Below are 24,366 nucleotides of genomic sequence, written 5' to 3'. Positions count from 1 at the left end.
GGTTATACCATTGATCGTCTCCTTCATTTCCGGCTGCTATTACTTGAAGATACTTTCCAACCGTTTCCCTTTGATTAATCTGTGCGCCCCCGGTCGGGTCTCCCATTTCTATTTGTACAGAAATCCCATTAACGTTGTTTGCTTTTTTCCTTCTTATATCATCTGCCTCGACCTTGGATACTGTTACACATTCCTGACTCTCTTCTTCCATCGCAGAATTTATGAGGTCTTTACCCTCAGACGTCGTCGCGTAGCACTTGAGCTCGGCCCTTCCTGACAGGACTATGTTGCCAGATCTCTGCACCCTGAGATTCTTTAGCTGTATTTCTTCTCCCTTCTGTAGCCACACCAAAGTTGCCACTTCCCCAGCTTCCTTGCCTTGGTCTGTCTCCACCTCCGTGCTTGCTGTGTCATTCAATCCTTCTTCTGAGGCTACGGTAATATTCTCGTTTCCTGGTGTATCTTCCCTTTCTGCTTCTGCCTCCTGAACCATTGGACTGTTTGTATCTGATTGCTCCATTCGCGCCACATCGATGTCTGGCGGTTCAACCGGTGAATCAGACTGCTGAACTTCTTCGATAATTTCATCCTCGGACACCTTATCGCCGACTTTACCTTCCTTATTCTCTTCCGTGGTTTGCTCTTTCCTCCCAACTCCTTCTCGAGTCCTCGCCTCCATACTGTCTTCTACTTTCTGCTCTACTTTTTCTAGCCTCTCTTGGGTATAATCTATGCGATCTATTGCTGCTACCAGGTCTTCTTTAACGGTTCTCAGTTCGGACTGAGTCTCCTTATCTTTTTCTTCCATGCGCTGTTCTATTCCCTCGATACTATTCTTTACTTCCCGAATTTGCTTTTCTACCGTTCTGTGCGATTCTCCAACCTGTTGACTCAACTTCTCGGTCGTGGTAACACAGCATAGCCGTACATTCTCTATTTTGGTATCTAATTCTGCTATGGTTTCCCTAGTCGCTTCATTTTCAGAGGCCAATTGCTCCAAACGAATGCTAGTGTGTTCCTTTAGCTCCGTGATTTGGGTCGCTACCCGGGTTTCTGTGAGTACTAATTGTTCGGTCAAGTGTTCCTTAAGTTCTTTTACTTGTTCCGAGTTCCTAATTTCCTGTTCTTTAAATTGAGCACTGACTTGGTCGTTCAAACGCTCACCGTTCTGAACCAATAGCTCACGATTCCTAGTCACTTGTTCGTTCAAACGTTCACCAAGTGCCACAAACTGTACCTCGCTTTTGGCACCCTGTTCATTTAATAGCTCACTATTCCTATCAGTTTGTCCTTTAATAATTCCTACATCCTCTCTAAGCGCCACAAGCTGTTCGCTCAGGTGCCTCAGCACCTCTCCCATGTCTACCGACATCCAACTCACTCGTTATAACGTCCGGCGGGAAAAACCGCTCCGTATGTCTTCGATTAAATTTCAAATACTATAAATTTCCTACACTTTCTAATTTATCAAAATGTTCCTACTGCTAAACTCTCGAACTTTCAAAGCCTAAATTGGCTACCTCAATCTAATATCATGTCATTCAAACATAGGGTAACCGTCAGTACAACACTATGATACAAAATATATATACAACACAAACATAAAATTCTCCCACAAAATGTCATAAAAACAGCAAAACTACAACATGCACAAATCCAAGCTATCCGATTATACACCTGTAAAACACAACACCTTGCAGGTCAAATCCCCGCACGAATATCATCCATCACTTCAAGGAAACCACAAAATCAGCACATCCTCGCTAAACACCATCAACAGCAATATCCATCTACTAATGGTAAGACCAAAGACATAACATCACAAAATACCTCTCTGAACTGGCAGTCATTCAACCTCACAAGTTTAACAACATACTCCAAATATATCACACAGCTAACAGTACAGATCAAAGACCAAACTTGGTATATCTGCACAACACATAATTGAATGCAGCGGTCATAACATATGCCTGAAATCAAGACTTGCACGACCTTTCTTTACCGAAATATCAGGTTCTGCTTTCATAGACACAAGCTATGACCTATAGCCCTATTCTATGGGGAAAATCAGTAAAATACCACTTGGTTGTGTGAGCTCGTTTACACAAATATCAAGCATCACCTGCCGGCATAATACAACAAGCTGTATGACCCTCCTTACTACAATATCGGGTCCTCAGTTAGCCACACCAAGTTCACAATGTAGACAATGGCGCTATGGTCCCTTTTACTGAAATATCGGGCCATTCGTTACTCGTCGTCATTAATACCGTGGCGCTATGGTTAGCCCTTTACGAAAATTCGGCCAACACGATAGCTAGTGCCATTAATACTATGCCGCTATGTTTACTCTGTCGGGGTAGCCCTTATTTACAGAAATCTCGAGCCACACGTTGGCCTGCGCCATTTATACTATGGCGCTTTATTTACACTGTCTGGGTAGCCCTCATTACAGCAATATCGAGGGCCCACTTTGGGCGCCATTTATACTATGTGCCCTACTGCACTTTAAAGTTCCGTCCAGGCGAAGGCCGGTCTCGAACCCAGAGTACAGTAGTGAACGAACTCTCACAGACGTGAGCTGGTGCACATAGTCTTACCTGAACACAGTCCTCTTCATACAGCCGGGAAAGCGCTCTTCTCAGGGATAACATGGGTATAACGGGGCAACATAAAGATAAAACACTAGGACATGTGCCTACTCAGGTAAGAATTCGCTAAATCAAATAACATAAAATATCAAACAGAAAACATCGCTGCATTCAAAGTTTAACAAATAGGGATTTATTACACAAAATTGAATTATTTACAAATGAAAGAGCTTTTCAATATGATAGGGTAAAATGACGCTGAGCCGATGACAACCAGTTCACTGCCTTCACGAACAGCGGTACTGCAACAAGCATGTTACAATCGTGTAAGTAACGAAGTTTAGAAAGATGGATATCTGCTTACCTACTCATACACAGTGATTCCCATAAAAATATACAATGCCTCGCGCCGTCGAACCCCGGTGCAAACAAAAATCACCACAAATTTTACAATGACCTGACTCGGTCACGAACCCTAGTCCCATGACGAGTAAGGCGTCCAAGATACCTATGCAAACCATATAAAAGGACCCAATCAACATATACATGGGTGTCAGTATAAAACGGGTCAGTGTTAAAATTTTACGTAAAACAAATAGGACATAAAAAAAGATCACACCCTGCTTTCAAAACATGAAGGTCGTTTCTTCCCCCCAGGCACCCTTGACAAACTGCAGACGTCAATAACCAACTCACAAGCCTGTGACGTCAAGCTCAACGACCTCCACCCTCACCACTTCACTTGCGGCAGCCCCCTAATTTATGAGCTCAAATGGGCGACAGGCTAAATTCTTGCCTTTCAAAAGAACACCTCACGTAGTCAGCTGCTAAAGCCCTCATTTAAATATACCTGGGCTATCTGCCCTCGTCTCAATATCTCCAGCAATCTCGCTAATCTTACTTATGCCTCTCATGGGCTAAATCCTGGTGCTACAAAACACTAATCATTAAGCGATCGTTACATGGCCATACTAGGCATTTCCAAAATCTATTCAATAAACTCTCAATGGTTGGGCTCTCTCATGTCAACTGCAAATTTTACTTCTGCCTCTCATGGGCTCAAATCTCTTAAATATTCGGACTCGCTCGCTCTATCAGTGAATCTGGGTGAATTACTGATCACGTCTAGGTCACAACTATACACATCTACGTCTGCAGAAACAAATGCCTAAATGCGATCTAATAAAAGTACCTATCTGTTAGACTAACCTCCTATGACCAAATGAGTTCGATCAGACCCTTACAAAAACACGTACGTTAAAATAACGCAATCAAAATGAAATATGAACTCGCTAACAAGGACTCTACAAATAACATCTACCTTAAAGTACGGGGTTCGAGTTTGAGGCCTAGCTCTAAATTACAAGGAAAATTTTCCTAATACCACAAATCTGTTGACTGATGGCCCCCATATTCATATCTAAATTTAAATGACATGCTTGAAACAGAATTGGAAAGCTCTGACCTTATTTATCGGGGACATAGCGGAGCGACCATCCCTGTGGACCACTGGATCTACCACATCATGATAGACTGCGGAGCTGGCATCAGATACTGTTGACCACTTGGAGACATTCTTGCTTGTGTGGCGTCTTCGTACAGCTCCCTCTGTAGTTGGAAGGTGTCCCCTTCGATGTCGTGCTGATCAGGTGCTCCCAATGTTCCTGGATCGATGCCCGTTGTCGTGTTGGCTTCAGCTCCTGGTTGTGGCTTCTTTGCAATGATGCTGTCAAACACTCGTTCTGACTTGATGCTGGGGTAACTGAAAATAAATTCATATATTACAGACTGTCCAAACTCGATGCCTGTCTCCACTACTATCGTGTCTCACACGTCACATTGACCAAGTCTCGTTCAGAGTTTTAACCTGGTACACAATAGTTTCTTCACTCCTCTCAGTCACTGTTCTTTCACCCTATCACACGGACAACAAATAGTTTCAGAATTCCTAACCTGAGCCAATATTAATTCTAGCCTTTCGTCCGTAATAACTTGACCTCATAGAAATATGAAGCTACTAGTTCATTAGTCTCTTATAAGCAGTACCTCATCTCCCCATAGCATATTCTCACAGGTAAAATCTTAAATTCATCTGAATATTCAAGTTGATTACTTACTTCCTTGCAGAAATAGCAGTACGGGTAGTAGGTGTAGCTCGAAGACAAAGCGTTGTTCTCAGTACCAACACGCAGTATGACGATTCGTTCAAGCAGCCTTTTGGTCCAAGAATGACTCTGATATGCCCGGTGGCCTTATTTTATAATCCCGGATCGCGTCATCAAGCCGATTGACTGCGTGCAATCTTCGCGCGCCCGCGAAGTCTTCCCACATCAAATATATCATGAGCTCTAATTAGCGAATGCATTAATGAATGCAGCCCTAATGCATATCAAAATAAAGCAGAAATTATCCAGGTTGCAATTCTTGTCTCAAATCCAATGCAACTCTTCCGTAACCAAAGATATTAATTTAATTCTTTCTTCCCTCCTATAATAAGTTTAGCCGGGATCTGGGAAGCGTCCCCAATCTTCATCAAGAGGCTTGGCTTGGGACATAACTCCTTTTAATGGGTTTCTGGAGATTTCTCATAATGACACTCGCACACACTTCACACAAGAACGCCTCTTCTGGACCCCTTTATGACATATACTGTAAGACATTGGCTTCGTGGGTGGCCTAGTGTGATTCCAATATCCAATACTCAAATTAATACATTTGTCCCAATAAACAGAATGGTTCACTACGTTTCTGAAAGAATACCCCAGCATGTTGACAAACATTGAATGCCTCGTTAGTTGAGTGCATTAAATTATATTTGCCAACTGTTGTTATCTATTCACGCAGTAATTTCTTCACATATACAACTCGAGTGATGTTCTTAGCTACTCTAACTAGTTTATGGAGTTTATGCAGCTAAATAGTACAGAGTGGTGGCAGTGGTTGTTGTGTTGCTGATCATTGTTTTAAGAGGAAGTACAACTGGACAACCATCCGCTATTATCACTAATCAGAACTAAAAGAATGGAAGGAATCCAACACTTAGAAAAATGAAGGTATCGGTCAAAGAAATACAAAGGCCACGAAGTTCGTAGAAATGAAAGACTCCCTAAGCCTCGAATCTCTAAAACTGTCGGGGGCAGAAAAGAACAAGAGTTGACCAAGGGACGTTGTTTGGCATAGAAGCCCAGTACAAGTAAGTGAAAGCAATGACAAGACACAGCTAAGCGCCTCGTGGTCGTCAACCAACGCTCCGAAATCGAGAGTCCCTTTTATCCCCTCTTAGGTGAGGCAGGGGATAGCGCGGATGCAGCACATTGCCCCCACAGAATGGTACAAACCTACATCTACATAATGTTTATGTCAACATTGTTTGAAAACTGACGATCGCAATTTGTAGGGCTAGTCTTCATTTGGCTTTTGGCAAGAAAATAATTCAAAATGATACTCATCACATTCCTCATCAACCTCGTCATCAAAGAAGCAGAAGAAGAAGATGAATAATAATAATAATAAGAAGAAGAAGAAGAAGACCGAAAGAAGAAGAAGAAGAGAAGTAGCTTGAGTCACGTAGCTATGAACTTGATTTCCAGAGGTAGTGGCTTCGAACCCCACTGTCCACAGCTCTGAATATGGTTTACCGTGGTTTCCCATTTTCACATCAGGCAAATGCTGGGGCTGTTCCTTAATTAAGACCATGGCCGCTTCCTTCCCACTCCTATCCTTTTCCTATCCCATCGTCTCCATAAGACCTATGTGTGAAGGTGCGACGTAAAGCAGATTATAAAAGTAGAAGAAGAATACTTAGGCATTTTGTGAATATTGGGCTACACTTATCGTGTCTCACTTTTATAGGAGTGCTATAACACTTGTGGTAAACCACTTCGAACCAGTTTGGTTTCATAATCTTTACCCCCTGTGGGTGCGGTGGTAGAATAACACCCACGGTATCTCCTGCCTGTCCAAAGAGGTGACATGCAGAAGCGGATTGGTGACCACGGGGCCCTTACCTGAGTGCTGGAATTTTTTCCACTTAATTGTGTCCTCAATTAGCGCCCGTGTTACGGATATTGGGAGACTTTGACTACACGTTCTGAGCGGGGGATGTTTCGCTCTTCTTGCTGCAATTTCATATCAATAGAATATTTACATGGTCATGACGCTTACAGTGTCAAGGATGACACAATGTGGACACACTCTGACCTCGTTATCATATGGCCACGATAAAATGTCCCGCTCATCCAATGCTCTCTCGCTTCTCACAGGGAATCCTAAAGACTTCCCGTCATCGTTATATAAAATAAGGCACAGTAGATATTTGTTATGTTCCATTCTCAACTTCCGTGAATTTACTGGTGAGTAAGGTGTTGGATTGGACTGCATATTTTTCTGGTTTCATTTTGGTAAATCGGTTGAACTCATAATAGATCCCAGAAAATCACTGGACGGGGGAATGCAGTATTTTGAAAATCTTCTCAACGTAAATGTGAATGTTTCTGTCGATGTCGCGAAAACCCGAGCTCATCAGGAGGAGGACAAAAAGTCTGTGAAATTAGGCTTGAAGAATTGGAGACGATGGTAAATAATCACCATTGTCGTAAAGCAACTGGAATAGATTAAATTAGACCTAAAATGGTGAAGTGTATTGGGGAGACGGGGATGAAATAGCTTAATAGAAAATTAAGGTTATCATGGAATTTTAGTAAGGTACCTTCAGATAGGACCAACGCAATAGCTGCAAGCAAGGGGACAGAAAGTGCTGCAACAACTGTGGAGGTATTTCATTGATAAGTTGTTCGCTGGCAGTTTGGAAGGGAGGATTCGGTCAGTAGTTGAGAGTATGTTGAATGAAAACCAGTGTGGTTTCAGACCACAGAGGAGCTGTCAAGATCAGATTGCCAATATGTGACAGGTGATTTTAAGAACGATACTAGAGGAATAAGCTGCCATTTTTATGTTCCGTATATCTAGAAAACACGCCAAAGTACCAGAGAAAAGTTGTTCGCCTTACAGCGGACTGCGGGATTGAGGGTAGGTTTTTAAAACCAGCCAAAGGCATTTATCTTGACAAATGGGCAACGGCGAGAATTGATGCTAGAATGTTTTCTTGGTTCACCTTTGTTGTTCATAGTTTATATGGATTATGTACTGAAAGATATAAAGTGACCAGGAGGAATTCAGTTATATCGAAATGTAGTAAGCATGTCGACGACTTGGCTTTAATGGCAATAAGTAGGAAATAAAAATTAACTTTTCCAATACTAAGGTGATATCAGTAGGTAAGAAACCTAAGAGAACGGAATGTAAGTTTGGGAATACGTACTTGGAACAGGTAGATAATTTTAAGAGTTTAGGATGTGTGTGTCTTCCCAGGAAGTGTGCAGCGAATCTAATGCAATGAGTTCGCAGTTGCAATCAAGAGTATTCTGTTAGAAGGAAGTCAGCTCCACGACGAAATTATCTTTAAACCGGTCTGTTTTCAGACCAACTTTGCATTACGGTAGTGAAGACTGGGTGGACTCAGGTTATCGTATGCATAAGTTCGAAGTGAGAGACATGAGAGTAGCAAGTGTAATCGCTGGTACAAACAGGTGAGAACAATGTATGGAGGGAACTCAATGGATGAGACTGTACGCATGGAGCGACTACGGTGGTGGGATCATGTGAGGCGAATGGAGGAGGATAGGTTACCTAGCAGAATGGGGGGTAAGCGAAATAGAGGGAGACCAAGACGACGATGGTTAGACTTAGTTTGTAATGATTTAAAGATAAAAGTTATAGAACTGAAAGCGGCCAAATTCTTAGTAAAATCACAGAGGGTTGCAGACTAAACGCTGAAATGCATAACATTAACAGCACGGCCAGCTCACTCGGCTGGACTGTTTTTTCCAAGCAACAGATGTTTAGGGAATTATTATAAAATAAATGTCATTAATTAATTGTGTTTGTGCAATTATTGCCAGTGATTTTTGTGTTAGCGGTTATAACGTGTGTCTTAGTACTTCTACGCTAATCATTGATATAGGCTACTGTATTTATAATCTTATGTATACAGTTGTGGGGAGTCCGCTGTCTGTAATGTCATTTATTTCGCCATATTTTTATATATTTATCCGTTTTCGGTCAACTCAAGATCGTATCAGTAGTGTTTAGCTTTCGTGTCTGTTTGTCTAATTGTCTGATCTCGACAAAACTTCATATATAGAGTCTAATTATCCAGGGGCAGGTTTCGATATACGTATCATTTAAAAATCCTTGAATAGACTGGGTTTACAGGAAGAACACAAGGGTTTTTTCAATTTTCTCTTACGCTATTGATTGTATCTCAATCAAACTTCATATTTATGATCTACTCATCCAGGAGCAGGATCAAATATGAATATAATTTAAAATCCACTCAATACACTAAGGATTTATAGAAAGACCACAAGAGATTTATTTTCAATTTTATCTTACACTACTTATTATATCTCAACCAAATTTGGTATTTGGTGTCTATTCATCCAGGAGCAGGTTTCAATATGCATATCATTTTAAAACCACTCAATAGTCTGAGGGTTTATAGGAAGAACAGAAGAGTTTGTTTTCGATTTCCTCTTACACTGTTGTAAATCTATAGGCTACAGTATATGCGAAACGCCTTAATTTAAAATAATATTGTTGTTATGAGAAAAATTTCGCTTACTCTTTAAACGACGGAGAACATTATTATTTTCCACGGGCTTCATACTCTACTGCCAGTGACGGACACTCTCGCAGAATGTTCCATAACAGGAGAAAATCAAACGACGCATTATGCTTCGCTCGGCTTGAAAATTCGCCCCACCTAATGTAACTGAACATCGAGGAAAATGAGGTAGAACTTTTCCCTTTGGTGTCTGCCCGTCTGGTTATCTATCTGTTTGTATATTCATATGCATATGATGTCGTGGTAATCACATGGATTTGGTATTTATAGGAAGATTACTCTCGAATATTTTCGTGAACGTTAGGTTTATCGAAAGGCTGTATATTACAAACGTTTAAGGAGAGGTCATTTACGTTCCTTTATGCCATGCACGTATTTATCGTACGACGGATAAAAACGCAGATGAATACAAAAAATGGTATTTTTAGTCCAAGTCCCGTGGTACATCTCGTGCAAGGTGGGCAACGAGAAAAAAAAACTCTAGAGCCATTTTATTCTTTTCGGTAGGGCAGATATTAAGGGAGGTATCATCAACGTTAGACCGCCACGCCAGTGGTCAGAGATACTATATGCAACCTGAGAACCACGGAGAATTTCGCACAACTACGAACCAGGACTGTTCCGTACAATAAATTCAGAAATCGTCCTCATTCTCTCTCCCTCGACTTTGTTCAGCTTAATCATATTTCGCGTTACTGCCACGCGCTTTCGTGGGGAAATATTTTAACATATCGCATTAAACCTGTGAATAGAGCCATGTTACTTCTCATACATTCCTGAAGGAAACATGTAATCCGTTGCAAATTCACGTGCGAAGAACAGATACAAATGCTGGTTATATATAAAATTGCCCTCTTCATTTCACCTACTGATCACCTTTATCAGAACACTCCTCCGTAAAGCGACCACACTTACTGTACAAGTAGGGAGCTTCCACTGTGTCTTCATTAGCTAGAAAGAATCTCCGCGATCGCAATTTATAAAGCATAGGAACTTCCAGTGTGGGCTAGTCGCATTTCTGTTCCCCTACAATAATATGGTATCTTCCTTAATAAGGCAAGTGTGAATCTGATATCCTTGAACAAATCTGGCAGGTCTGTACTCTGCAGGGTACTGTAATCTGAAATCTTATGGGGATACATTTCCACTACAATGTGGGCACCTACTAAGGGAGGGTTTCAAAAAATTCCACATCTAAGGGGGGTGAAACGGGGATAAAACCCTGAAAACCCAAATATTCATTACTCCGAAACCGTTCACGGGACAAAGTTGAAATTTCACTGAACGATTCCTCCTTTATGTACTAGAAATGAAATAAGATAATTTTAGAAAAAAATTCAGCCCTTAAGATTTAAATGGAAGTTAAGAGCCGAAAACGAAAGTATTTATATCTCTGAAATCGTTTGATATACGAAGTTGAAATTTCACATGATGATTCCTCCTTTTTGTCTTGCTTTTCAAGTAAGATGCGTTCTTAATACAATGCATCAGTAAGGGGTTTTGACCTGGATGTGAGGCCTGATGAGAAAAATAATAATTTCTCTGAATCCTCATGATGTACAAAGTTGAAATTTTACATGATGTTTCCTCCTCGCTGTCTTCAATTGTGTGTAAGAATTGGTCTTAAAACGATGCGCTCGTGAATTGTTCTGACCTGGGTGAATCCTGATAACAAAATATTACATTTTCTGAAACCGTTTGACTTACGAAGTTAATAACTCACGTCATTGGCGCTCTTCATTCTTACATTTAAAATAACAAGTGGTTTTAAAACAATACGTCCCAAAGGGATTTTGAATATTGGTCATTAGTGGGGATGGTGGGGAGGGGGAGAGCGCAGTGTGAGACCTCATGTCAAATATATTCATTTCTATGAAAGAGTTAAACTTACAAAGTTAAACATTTCACCAGTGGCGGCTCGTGATGATAAAAATAGGTGGGGCACGTTCAACATATTAGGAACACTAGGAATCAAATCAATTAAATTAATCTTACCTTTTTATTTTTTGCATATAAAACTGTGATTGTAGGTTCTATTTTTATCTTTGAACACTTGATTTATGCTAAGCTCTGGTATTGGTCGGCCCATTTCTTTAGTTAATAATCTGTTTTCGTAATTAAGCGAATTTGTTTGAGAGAGAGATTTATTAAAGAAATAAATCGTCCGTCCTCCAATGAGGGTGACCATTTGGATCCGTAATACAGTTTCAATTCGAATGGAGTTTAAAAATATCCAGAAATGAAGATTTAATCGTTGAAGATGTTATCTTCTTTTTTCCCGGGGTTAGTGGGGGAGAAATGTCAATCACGTTCTCAGGTACAGATGGAAATGAATGATTTGCGGAGTCCCTCAGTATCTGTATTACTATTTTTTCTAACTCACAGAATGGAACTTTCAAGTTTTGTAGGAAGTTCGATGTCTGACTAGGGAGGGCGCCTCTTGCTCCGAATAGCAGGCCTCTGACAATCCACCGATCGATAGGTATTTTATACTTAGATGAAAGGTAAGGCAAGCATGGAATATAAATAGCTTGCTTTTCTAGGTCCACATCCCGAGCCTGATCCAGGTCCCTTTCAAAGCGAATGGTGGGATCTAAGACCACCTCTCTGTTGATGGCTACGATGTCCGCCCTCCGATTAGAGTCATCGGTAGAGATGCGGTGAACCTCCTCGTGCACCTCCCATCCACGCTGACTCAAGCCTTGAGCAATCGACGATCTTACACGGTGGTGGTGGTGGTTGCGCATTAGTTCAGTGCTTCGGCAGAATCCCAACACATGTCCAAGGGTTTCTGTCTCGTTGCAGCCATTTTGGCGGCAACGGGTTGTGTTGAATGACCTACTTGACTGCGGTGAGGTTGCATGTCATCTTCACTGCATTCATGTATTCAGAGGAGGACAGAGGTGATTTATGAGTCATCCAGGAGTTTGCTTTCGGGCAGTCTGAATATAACACTACTCCTTTTCCTTTATGTGGTAGCTGACACCACGACTGAAAGGATCGATTTCTCATAATTTCACGTAGTTTCCTTCCGTCAATCTTCGGGGGGAGACTTTCCTTTTATATATCAAGTCTGTGGAGTGCCATATCTTGTTCTTCAGGTAACTTCCTTACGTATGGTTAAGTAGCTCACTTGATTCATTTTAAAAACACTTATGCTCGCACAGGAATACACTCAGATACATCACACTAATCTTCACACATTTTTCAGACTTGCAATGAACATCGACACCGATGGACACGATTAATCTAACGGACGTACAAGGTAAGCACAGGTTTGCTATAAACACTACTTTTGCGCGCGTTAATAATACATGTGTTGACAAGAAAGTAGCTGGGTGCTATCTAGTAGGCTGTAGGAGAAGTAAGTTCAAAATACGAACTAGCGCTGAAGTGTCTCGTCGAAGAAATACTGTGACCGGGTCAATGGAATTTGCCATAACTCCCTTCACCCCTCACAACTTGCAGAATGCGGGGATGATGTTCAGGTATAAGAACGAGTCGGTCCCATCCAGGATTAGACCTTTACTATGTTGCCTAGTTTAGTCCAGGGCTGCTAGAACAAGAACAACCACGGTGAATCATAGCCTCTTGAACTCACTGAAGATGGTCGTGACACTAATCGTGCACAATGTTGTTCTGATTTTTATAATAGTTTTAATCGGTCGAGGGGCACGTGACCATGTGACCTAAAGGCAGAACCGCGCCTGCATTTCACATGAGTGGTGCTCCTCACTCTTAGGTTTTAAGTAAGAAGAGGTCTTGAAGTAGTGTAGTGATTTTGACTGGAGGGGCAAGTCGTTGGTGAAGCTCCGTGACGAGAATAATTTCTCTGAAACCCTTTGAAGGGGTTGATATTTCACCTGATTGTTGATCATCTATGTCTTATATTTTGAATAAGGAGTAGTCTTAATACACCCCTAAGGGGATTTGATCGGGGGTGGGGCCTGATGACAAATATATTAATGTTTCTGAAATCGTTTGATATACAAACTGAGGGTGAGTTTTACAGGTTCACCCAACGTTGAACTCTCCAAAACTGGAGACTTTTAAAGATAACTTTAATTTCAAAACCGTAGCTTTTGCATCCGGGAGATAGTGTATTCGAACCCCACTGACGGCAGCCCTGAAAGTGGTTTTCCATTCTTTCCCATTTTCACACCAGGCATACAGTATGCTGGGACTGTACCTTAATTAAGGCCACGGCCGCTTCCTTCCTACCCCAAGGCCTTTCCTGTCCCATCGTCGCTATAAGAACTATCTGTGTCAGTGCGACGTAAAGCAAGTTGTGAAAAATAAAATAAAAGCTGTAGGAAGCACGGGCATCTTGCTAGTCAGTTATACTCTATTTCGTTCACAAAATTACCACAAGTATCGGCGTTACGTACAGTTCTCTAATACCTGGACTGAGGCAGTAGCTACTGACCAGGTAAGCGCAGATTAAGTTACATTGTAGAGATGAAAGATTGTGTTAGGTTCTTCCCAGTGCTCAGAATTTCCTCGTTATTAACAATTCAGTGGAACTTCAAACACATTGACGGATTCAGTTTCAAAATTTGTTGATTATTCTGCAAGGTGGTACAAAGAAACAATCGTATAGACTCAGCTACCGAGACGCATACCTTTTCAAGTGGTGCCATCTGGCTGGCATTGCTATCGATTTCGACATTCTGATTGTGATGCTATCTAGCAACGAAAGTGGATTTATAGTGGAATGACGCTAATTTACTTATGTCACGTGACACTTCGTTCTTCTCCAGATATCTGTAATATACCCATAACAATAACATATGGTGTTAATATATTTGACCGTCCTTCGAATATTGACTACCTTATAGGGGATCATCAATCGGACACTACCACTGAGGCAGCTTAGTCAGGTGGTTTGCGTTAACTATTGGCAACTGAACGAGGACGATCATGGGAATTGATGTAGAAGTTCTGAACGATTTTTCAGAGATTTATCATTGTTACCTGTATCACTGACTTCTCTTCCGCTGTATTGAAGGGATTTCAGTTCCATCCTGACCAATATTAATTAAAACAATGTTGATTTTTCTTCAGGCAACACCATGCTGCTCTCTCTAGTTTTACTGGCGATGATTATAGAGTCATGGACCGTCTCCGCGCAGTGTGACCGGTCCACAATTTTGAAATTCTCGGTGTCCAGTTGGAGGAATGAGTCGGGTCATCGGCTTGTAGCGGTGAGTATACGGGACCCATATTTCGTCCCCTTAGCAGGTTGGGACTTGTAGAAATTCAGGAATATTATGGATAAGGCTAGAAATTGGTATGTATAGTATCGAATATATTCTCCACTTAGGTGAAAATTACAATTAAACTTTACAACGTAAAGTAGTCAATATTTGAGAAAAACATAAACACTATAAAAACTAAACTACCAAAAATGTGTTCGTAATTTCGTCCCTCACCAAATTTATGAAAATTACAATTAATTTTAATATATTTTTCCTTTCTGTCTTACCAAATACGTTCCCTATAATGAATTACTTGAAGGCTGCTACAGTAACTCACGCCAGCCACCTCACTGTAGCGATTATACGCCAGGAACTACACCACACGACTGAAATGCAGTCCAGTACTGTATATCGTACACATATCAGAGCTCACTCTGGGAATAACAGGCTCTTAATTTGAATGCTGCACTAACTCAGCTTAGCATGAAAAATGAATCCTGCTTGTATATTGAAACTGAACGTGGTGCACACAACTCACTCTCACAATAAAACAACGGGATGAGGTTACACGTGTGGGCGTGGCTAAACATTAGGTACTAGCGTTCAAACTGGAAATCCCTAGGGGGACGAAATTAGGCGCGAGGACGGGATTTGGGGTACCTAATGCACGTGCGTGAGTCAATCAAAGCTCATTTCATCACATTCACATGCTATAAAAGAATCACATCCTCAGATAAAGGCGATTTGTTCATTATTATTACACGCACATACATGCATACCTACATACATACATACATACATACATACATACATACATACATACATACATACATACATACATACATACATACATACATACATATTGATTATAGACTGTTATGCCATTCAGCATTCAGTCTGCAAGCCTCTGTGAATTTACTGATCGCCGCCAAAATCCTCTCTTTGTCCTCGTTCAGTTTTATATCTCTTATCTTTAAATAATTGGAAAACGAGTCTAACCAACGTCGTCTTGGTCTCCCTCTAACCCTCTTACCCTCCATAACAGAGTCCATTATTTTCCTAGGTAAACTATCGTCCTCATTTCGACTCACATGTCCACACCAATGAAGCCGGTTTATGCGTACAGCTTCATGCATCCAGTTCGTTTCTAACAGCCTTTATTTCCTGATTCCGGGTACCCTCCTGCCTTTGTTCCCACCTGTTAGTACCAGCAATCATTCCCGCTACTTTTGTGTCTGCTACTTCTGCTTGCAGCTTATTAATAAGATATCCTGAGTCTACCCAGCTTTCACTCCCATAAAACAAAGCTGGCCTGTAAACAGACCGAGGTAATGATAGTTTGGTCCGGGAGCTGACTTCCTTTTTACAGAATACTGTTGTTCACAACTGCGAGCTCACTCCATTAGCTTTAATGCATCTTGATTCAATCTCACTTACTATGCTACCAGCCTGACAGAACATACTTCCTAAATAATTGACATTATTTACCAGTTCCAGTTTTGTATTCCCGATCTGTCATTCAATTATATTGTTTTTTTTTACCTACTTCGTCTTAGAAAGGCTAATTTTCATACCATACTCGTTGCATCAAACATTAGGCTGCCTGCTTTCGGCACAATCTGCCATTAAGACTATGTCGTCAGCGTAGGCCAGACTGCTTACTATATTTTCACCTAACCGAATCCCTCCGTGCGTCTTTATACCTTTCAGCTCAAACAACAGAAAAGCAACTTGCAGGAGAACTCCATATACTCGGAACCATTTTCACATCTGGAAGTAGATACTGCTATTAAAAGCCTCAAACCAGGTAAAGCTGCTGGCTTTGATGGGATATTTCCTGAGTTTCTGATACATAGTAGTCCAAACACAAGGCTCTGGTTGGCTAAATTCTACTCTAATATATTATCGTCTGGACATCTGCCATATGAATTCCGGGTAAGCAAGATCATTGCAATTCTGAAACCCGGTAAACCGGAAGACCAAGTCGATAGCTACCGTCCAACAGCATTGCTGAGTGTTTGCTATAAACTCCTTGAGAGACTTGTGTACAATAGAATTAGTTCGGCCATTAATGAAATGATCCCAGTAGAGCAAGCTATATTCAGGCAGAACCGAAGCTGTGTTGACCAGGTGCTAGCACTAACAACTCACATTGAAGCTGGTTTTCAAAGGGGTACTAAAACATCTGTAGTCTTTGTAGATCTAACGGCTGCATATGATACTGTGTGGAGGCAAGGGTTGATGTTGAAGCTGCAACGAGTCATCCCTTGCAAAACTGTAACCACACTGATCAACAATATGCTAACCGAAAGGCTCTTCCGTGCCGTCATGTATGATGACATTAGTCGTCTTAGGAAACTAAAAGACTGGTCTTCCCCAGGGATCAGTATTGGCACCTCTTCTATTCAATCTCTACATGTAGGATATCCCTGAGACAAAATCATTAAAATTTTCCTATGCAGACGACCTAGCCATTGCCATTCAACATCCAGATCTCAGCCATGCCGAGGCCATCCTGACGTCTGACCTGAATACACTTAGCTGTTACTTCCGAAACTGGAGACTACAACCCAGCATGAATAAGACAGAATCTGCTTGCTTCCATCTCCACAACAAGTTGGCTACTACAAAACTCCAAGTATGCTTCAATGGCTCAGTGCTAAAGCACAATCCTAATCCAAAGTACCTCGGGGTAACGCTAGACCGAACCCTATCTTATAGAAAGCATCTTGTAAACCTCGGATCTAAGTTGAGATCACGTAATAATATTCTGTTTAAATTGTGTGGAACTTCATGGGGTGCTTCAGCGGACACATTACGGCGCACTGGGCTTGGCCTTGTGTATTCTGCAGCTGAATACTGCTCTTCAGTATGGCTTAACAGTTGCCACGTGAAGAAAGTCGATGTACAACTTAACACCACCATGCGTATCATCTCTGGTACTCTGAAGCCTACTGCAACGCACTGGCTGCCAGTCCTGTCCCACATTGCTCCACCAAGCCTGCGACGTTCAAGAGCCCTTGTTCAAGAATATGATAAGATCATGTCCAATCCAACTCTACCTATCCACAGAGATGTTGCAGACCTCTGGAGACAAAGGCTGAAATCCCGTAAGCCACCAATGAAAACAGCTAAGAATCTAATGGATGCTGGTTTCAATTTACAAGAGGAATGGAAAGAGCAATGGATTCGTACAGCTCCGGAGTGGCCAAGCCTATTTAATCCAAACCACGCCCCAGCTGGTTTCAGTTTGCCAAGAAGAACGTGGGCATCACTAAACAGGTTTCGCACTAATTGTGGAAGATCTGCATTCTCCCTTCACCAGTGGGGCTTCGGGGACTCTCCAGCGTGTGATTGTGGTGCATTAGTCCAGACCATGCATCATATAATGGACGAATGCCCTCTGCGTGCTTATGGTGGAGACCGGAAAGACTTTGCTGATGTCTCAGAATCCCTAGTGCAGTGGATAAACAATTTAGATATCCATGTGTAATTGTTCCCTACTTACCATGTATTCTTTGCAGGTTTTTCGTTTGTATAATATTGTATATACTTGTCCATTCTGTAAATTCCATACGCTTAATAATAATAAGCAGATGATCCATGTGAACTATGAACAGTAAAGGTGAAAAGGTACAGCCTTATCTAACCCCTGTAAGTACCTTGGCCGTGCGGTTAGGAGCGCGCAGCTGTGAGCTCGCATCCGGGAGGTAGTGGGTTCGAATCCCACTGTCGGCAGCCCTGAAGATTGTTTTCCGTGTTTTCGCATTTTCACACCAGGCAAATGCTGAGGCTGTGCCTTAAGTAAGGCCACGGCCGCTTCCTTCCCATTCCTAGGCCTTTTCTCTCGCATCGTCGCCATAAAACCTATCTGTGCCGGTGCGGCGTAAAGCAAATAGCAAAAGAAAAAAACCCTGAGAAATTATACTGTCAATTCTCAATGCAGCCCTATTATCAACATAAATTCATTTGATTGATTTTAATAATCTACCCTTAATCCTATAGTCCCTATTGTCATTTTTATTATTATTATTATTATTATTATTATTATTATTATTATTGCGTGTCAGAGCGTTGATACAATATAAATATACATAAACATACACATTACAATCACACAAAATACACGGCATTTAACAGATGTACAGTATATTTCGTGCGGTCACACTATGTCCATGCAACCAGCAACGACAGCAAATCCTTCTTCGGTCGCTTGAACGAGGTTTTGAAGTGTATACTAGGGTTGCCACCTGTCCCATATTTTACAAGACATCCCGTATTTGAGGTAAAAATTTTGCGTCCCGTAGGCTATTATGAACTGTTGTCCCGTAAAAACGAAGTCCTGTAACAACCTCCTTGGACTGCATTTCATCCCGCTCAAATCTGAATGTTGGATCGAAAATGATGCCTTTGTTAGATTTAATATCAATGACTACAATGTCCGCTCGTTTAATGGAACCTTATCCCTCCTTTCACTTAACCACGTAAATTACAAGATAATACATATATGAAAGAAATAACACTCTGTTATAAAACAACTAAGCAGAATAACAAATTTGGAGAACACATAATAAAGATGGAAAGCTCAACAAGTACGATAAATAGAAATCCGGAGCATAAAGGTAAAAAAGAAAGAGAAAAGTCATAATGATAAAAAGTAACATAGAAATAAAATATAAGCAATGCATAAACAAAACCCAATACATAATAAGGTAATGGAAATACAAGTGTGGCCATAAATACTGATCTATGTTCATGAGTTAAAAGCTAAATATTACGTACGTTTACACTACAGTAAATGCCAATGTTACCAGCCTACCTACCACAACCACACAAACTATCATTCGTCACAAATCACACGGAACAATCAGGTAATCTCTACACGCAGTCTTGAATTCTTTTTATTGACTTAGAGCTGGGTGTGAATTTCAAAGTATTGACCCAGCCACAATGAAGGATTTATTGTATATCGAAGCAGTCACACAAGTAATCGGCTGCATTTACAACTTTCTACGTCATCTCCAGTGTCCGAATTCATTTAAAATATGCTTACCTTTCTAATCCTGTTATCCACTTTCCGTAGAGTGATGGTTGTATATAACTTACATAACTGAAATCCGCATGCTCGTTTTATACTTCCATTGGATACAGGTTCAAAAATATGCCCAATATATGTTATCATCGAGCATTTACTTATAGCATTACATGATAAGGATATCAACCCAAGGTTGTTTGAGATTATAACAAAATGTGTGAGTGATTGTCTGTATTGTGTAATCAGCGTTCACATAGCATTAAGGAAGTTTGAAGATGGAGAATAAATTGCCCTGAAAGCAATGAGAAGTTTCAGTGAATTCACCATGTCAGAAAAATGGGATACGGTATTCATATCACCTGTGCATTTTCCTGAAAAATGTCAGGAACAGTAGGCAATGGCATGTCACTAACTGCTCATTTTGAACTTAATCTGAGTTTCAACGTGGAGGAAAACTAATCTTGAGAATGCTACAATTTATTATGCTCTATGGGGAAAGATAATTGGTTTAAGCGACGGAGAACGGGCTCGAAATTCTGAGAAGAAAGACCTTGAGTTAAGTTTTGTGCAAGTCCTTAGTGAAACGTGGACTTGTTCGAGGAGGTTAAATTTAATCTAGTATTTTATTCGAAGCAAATTCTACGTAAATGGTAAGTTACTTGTAAATTTTCTTTGCAATCATATGTGTTTCGGAAAACCTGATAACTGTCCCTAATCTTGGAACCAACAGAATAAGAGCTGCAATATTTGGAGTTTTGCGCTTATATTCTGAAGAATGTTATCAACAATGTGTAGTTGTACTGTAGAAGCAGTTAACTCCTTAAGTCTCAGGGTCAGATATGAAGAAACTTATGTTACCAGATGGAAATCTGTAGGTGTGCTATCGAGAAAAGCATTCCTTGACATAGTGAAATCGCAAGAGGTTGAACAAAAACTAGCTGCTGATGTAGTTCTTCATGTGTTAAATGGAACGTGCATTAACTTAGTAGTGGTTTCTTTTTTACATATTTACCACCAGGGACAGGTAAAACATTTCACTAGACACTGCTACGTATTATCAGAGGAAACAGGTTTTCTAGCTACACCAATCGTCTGCCGGAATAGCTTGCACACTTTTACTTGTAGAAAGAAATATTTATCCTGCATTGATTGTTATTGTCAATCATACCTGCAGCGTAAAGCCAAACATATCTGAAGAAACCACCCTCTAGAATACAATATAAGTTATGAAGGATGAGACTCCAGTAATGCATGTGAATGCATTGTTTAGCGAAGGTCTGACGTCTGAATGGTCTGAGCAACATATCGATAAATTCTGTTGCAAATTGATCGTACTAGGTGCGGATTTACATTCTCTCGGTAATAACTAGCGGTTCACGGTGTCTGACTGTTGTAGGAGTTGACATAAACAAATTCAGAGTGGTGAAAATTACCTAGGAAATGCACTATGAATTCTTAGAGAAAAAAAATCATCATCAATTTAAAAGTAGGAGAGGACAACGCTGGAATGACAATTATGACGCCTTCAAAATTCTATTCAGAAGTACCACACATATTTGAACAATATTGTACGGTGACACTGACGTTACTCCTGTCACCACGCAGCGCTTCAAAGGAAGGAAGAGTCCTGCCACAGACTAAGAAGGATACCATAGCTGACTGTTTCGGAAATACAAACCAGTTTGAAGTTTATGAAGTAACTTGTAGGTCAACTGAAGGTTACAATAAACTAGGGGACACTGTAGTCATTGATAGGAAATCTAACAAAGGCATCATGAGTGAGATGAAATGCAGTCCAAGGAGGTTGTTACAGAACTTCGATCATACAAACAGAGAGGGCGCTGCCGGCAGAACACGGCGCCAGGAGAAATATCAGTTTACTTTGGGTATTTATGCTGAATATGCTGAAGACCGACTCCAATCTTCAGACCTTAATGCTATTCTCGATCGTTCCAAGATGGCGAATCGAGTAGGCGGACATGTTGGAAATGAGGGTTTGTTTTGGTTTGTTGTTATCGTATGTAGTCGGTGTAATTTAATTAAATTTGACGATAGATGTTAGTTTATTTGTAGAATATAAGTGTGCGAGTATATTTATATGAGTATATGGACACTTAGGATCTGTAATTATAAACAGTATGTGAGAATGCGTTTGTTTTGATCAATTTGTGAACCCGGTTTAAGTCTAACTATGACAATGCCTCTCATACAACTATTATTAATTTCTCTACGGAATAAAACATTAAGGGAGACATGGGTTTGGAATATAAGTTACATGGTGATTATTTTGAAGCCGATGACAAAACTGTAGTGTGCATACATCATTTTGAGAATATGTCTGAGGTTAGGGTAGACTTCTCTAATTCCAAACGGTGAACCTCTTCATGTTCCTCGAAAAGTATGATGTAGATAGAATGAAATTGATGTAATGATATTCCGTCAGTATCTATGCGCTTTAAAGTGTCGAGTGATTTAGATGCAAGTGTATTTTACAATAATTTGTGCTTGCCTGCTGAAATGTTTGATTAGATCTTGGAATATAAGAATATAACAAACCTTTTAAGTGTGACAGGTGGAGCAATCTGCATACTGTTACACAGAAGAAATAGTGACTTGGAGGGATTAGCTGGGTTTGTAACGCAGGGTTTAATACTACCAACACCTTGCGATTTATCCACTATCAAGCAGACTACACCGAACTGAAACTCGTCCATATGGTTAAATATCAATGTTTAGAGTGAATAGAGATTTTGCACTCATGTTCCTTAATGGATAGAAAAATATTATATCTTTAAGTGTCTGAATATTTCATTACTAAGGTTACCATCATTGTGTAAAATGCTGTTATGCCATATGTCAATATTTTGTTAGCATTACCAGGGCCGTTTACTAGGTTAACATAATCATTTCGGGTGTACTTGGGCTGAGTGGCTCAGACGGTTAAGGCGCTAGCCTTCTGATCCCAAGTTGGCAGGTTCGTCCCTGGCTCAGTCTGGTGGTATTTGAAGGTGCTCAAATACGTCAGCCTCGTGTCGGTAGATTTACTGCAACGTAAAAGAACTACTGCAGGAATAAATTCCGGCACTTCCGCGTCTCCAAAACCGTAAAAAAGTAGTTAGTGGGACGTAAAGCCAATAACATTATTATTTAGGGTGTACTTCCCTTTCATTGGGTGCTAGACATAAGAAATTGTCCACCACTTCAAAAGTAAGGTACCGGGCGAGTTGGCCGTGCGTGTAGAGGCGCGCGGCTGTGAGCTTGCATCCGGGAGATAGTAGGTTCGAATCCCACTATCGGCAGCCCTGAAAATAGTTTTCCGTGGTTTCCCATTTTCACTCCAGGCAAATGCTGGGGCTGTACCTTAATTAAGGCCACGGCCGCTTCCTTCCAACTCCTAGGCCTTTCCTATCCCATCGTCGCCATAAGACCTATCTGTGTCGGTGCGACGTAAAGCCCATAGCAAAAAAAAGTAAGGTAACAAATTATGTTTCATAATTCTTACGAGAACGAATAAATTGAGGAAATTCACACCTTAATTTATTTTGAAACATTCAAAATGATGTTATACATATACCGTAATTATAACAGTTTTATTATGCATTTTCCTCCATCGAGCGAAGTGAAATTTAAGAGAAAACGTTATTTGACTAAATGAAATTTCTAAATTATCAACTTGTTGTTCTCTTTTCTAGTAGAATATAGCCTATGTGATTCTAGTCGATTATATATGGTGCGTGCTTGTTGGCGAAGCGTTTTCATACGTAAAAAAGTTATTTTTCCTATGATGTTACATTTATCATGTTAAATTACCTCCATTTTACGCGATACTTCTGCGTTAGCCAATCCGAGCAATCCGGCAATCCGGCTACTTCGGCCGCCATGTTTTTGTGATATTATGGTCTGAGGATTGGAGTCGGTCTTGATATGCTCCGGCTGTCGGCGTAAGTGCGAAATTTCAAGTAATCATTGTCGATATACGAGACTTTTTCTGTATATTTGTAATGTATTGCAAACATAAAAAAAGCAGGTATTTTCGTAAATGTGATAAGGGAAGGACGTTAGTTTGCCGGAATATAGCAAAAATGGTCATATCTTGCTCTGCTTATTGCAGTCAGAGATTTAAAAAGGGGAGCAAAATACCTTTTCACAGGTAAGGAATAAAATCTGTAACTGAAAAGACAGTGACATGATTGCATACCGTATCTGGGCAGCCAGAGAAAGCGAGTAAGCATATGTCTTGTACTCTTGTCCACTATATGGATATTAACACGTTTACTTGTACCTTTAGGGAACTAACTAACTAACCCCATGGCACTACAGCCCTGAAGGGCCTACCAAGCGACCGCTGCCCAGCCCGCAGGCTTGCAGATTACTAGGTGCCGGGTGGTCAGCGCAACGAATCCTCTCGGTCGTTATTCTTGGCTTTCTAGACCGGGGACGCTATCTCACCATCAGATAGCTCCTCAATTCTAACCACGTAGTCAGAATGGACCTTGAACCAGCCCTCATATCCAGGTAAAAATACCTGACCTGGCCTGGAATCGAACTCGGGGCCGCCGTGCAAGAGGCAGGCACGCTATTCCTACACCACGGTGCCGGCGTACCATTAGGGCGAAATGAAATATTGTACATATAATTTAGTTCTGACTTATACTACTTAGACCAAAGACAGAAATCCCTTCCAGGACTCACATAGTGGACTTATCTTACTTTGAACATTTTCGAAATATATTTCTGGACTCCACAGCACAGCCGTAAAGTCGCGCACCATGACTGTGCGTCTGAACCGGATGCTTGGAAATAGAGGGTTGGAATCCTGGTCCTGACAGTAGCCATCCTGAGAGTGGTTTTCCCGGG

The 24,366-nt window shown here is 40.9% G+C and overlaps 1 protein-coding gene across 1 annotated transcript in view; it reads left to right on the top strand.

The window, feature by feature from the left end:
* The first annotated feature begins 6,816 nt into the window (after positions 1-6,816).
* The window catches only part of LOC136872800 (uncharacterized), a 94,605-nt gene continuing 77,055 nt past the window's right edge, over positions 6,817-24,366 (top strand). Inside the window, exons 1-2 of the mRNA XM_068227427.1 lie at positions 6,817-6,943; positions 14,341-14,480. Of these exons, the coding sequence (XP_068083528.1) occupies positions 6,817-6,943; positions 14,341-14,480 (267 nt within the window). The remainder of the gene's footprint in view (positions 6,944-14,340; positions 14,481-24,366) is intronic.

Source organism: Anabrus simplex, chromosome 4 (assembly GCF_040414725.1).
Source record: "Anabrus simplex isolate iqAnaSimp1 chromosome 4, ASM4041472v1, whole genome shotgun sequence".
Lineage (NCBI taxonomy): Eukaryota > Metazoa > Arthropoda > Insecta > Orthoptera > Tettigoniidae > Anabrus > Anabrus simplex.
Note: the sequence above shows the minus strand (reverse complement) of the source record. Positions and strands in the feature narration are given on the sequence as shown.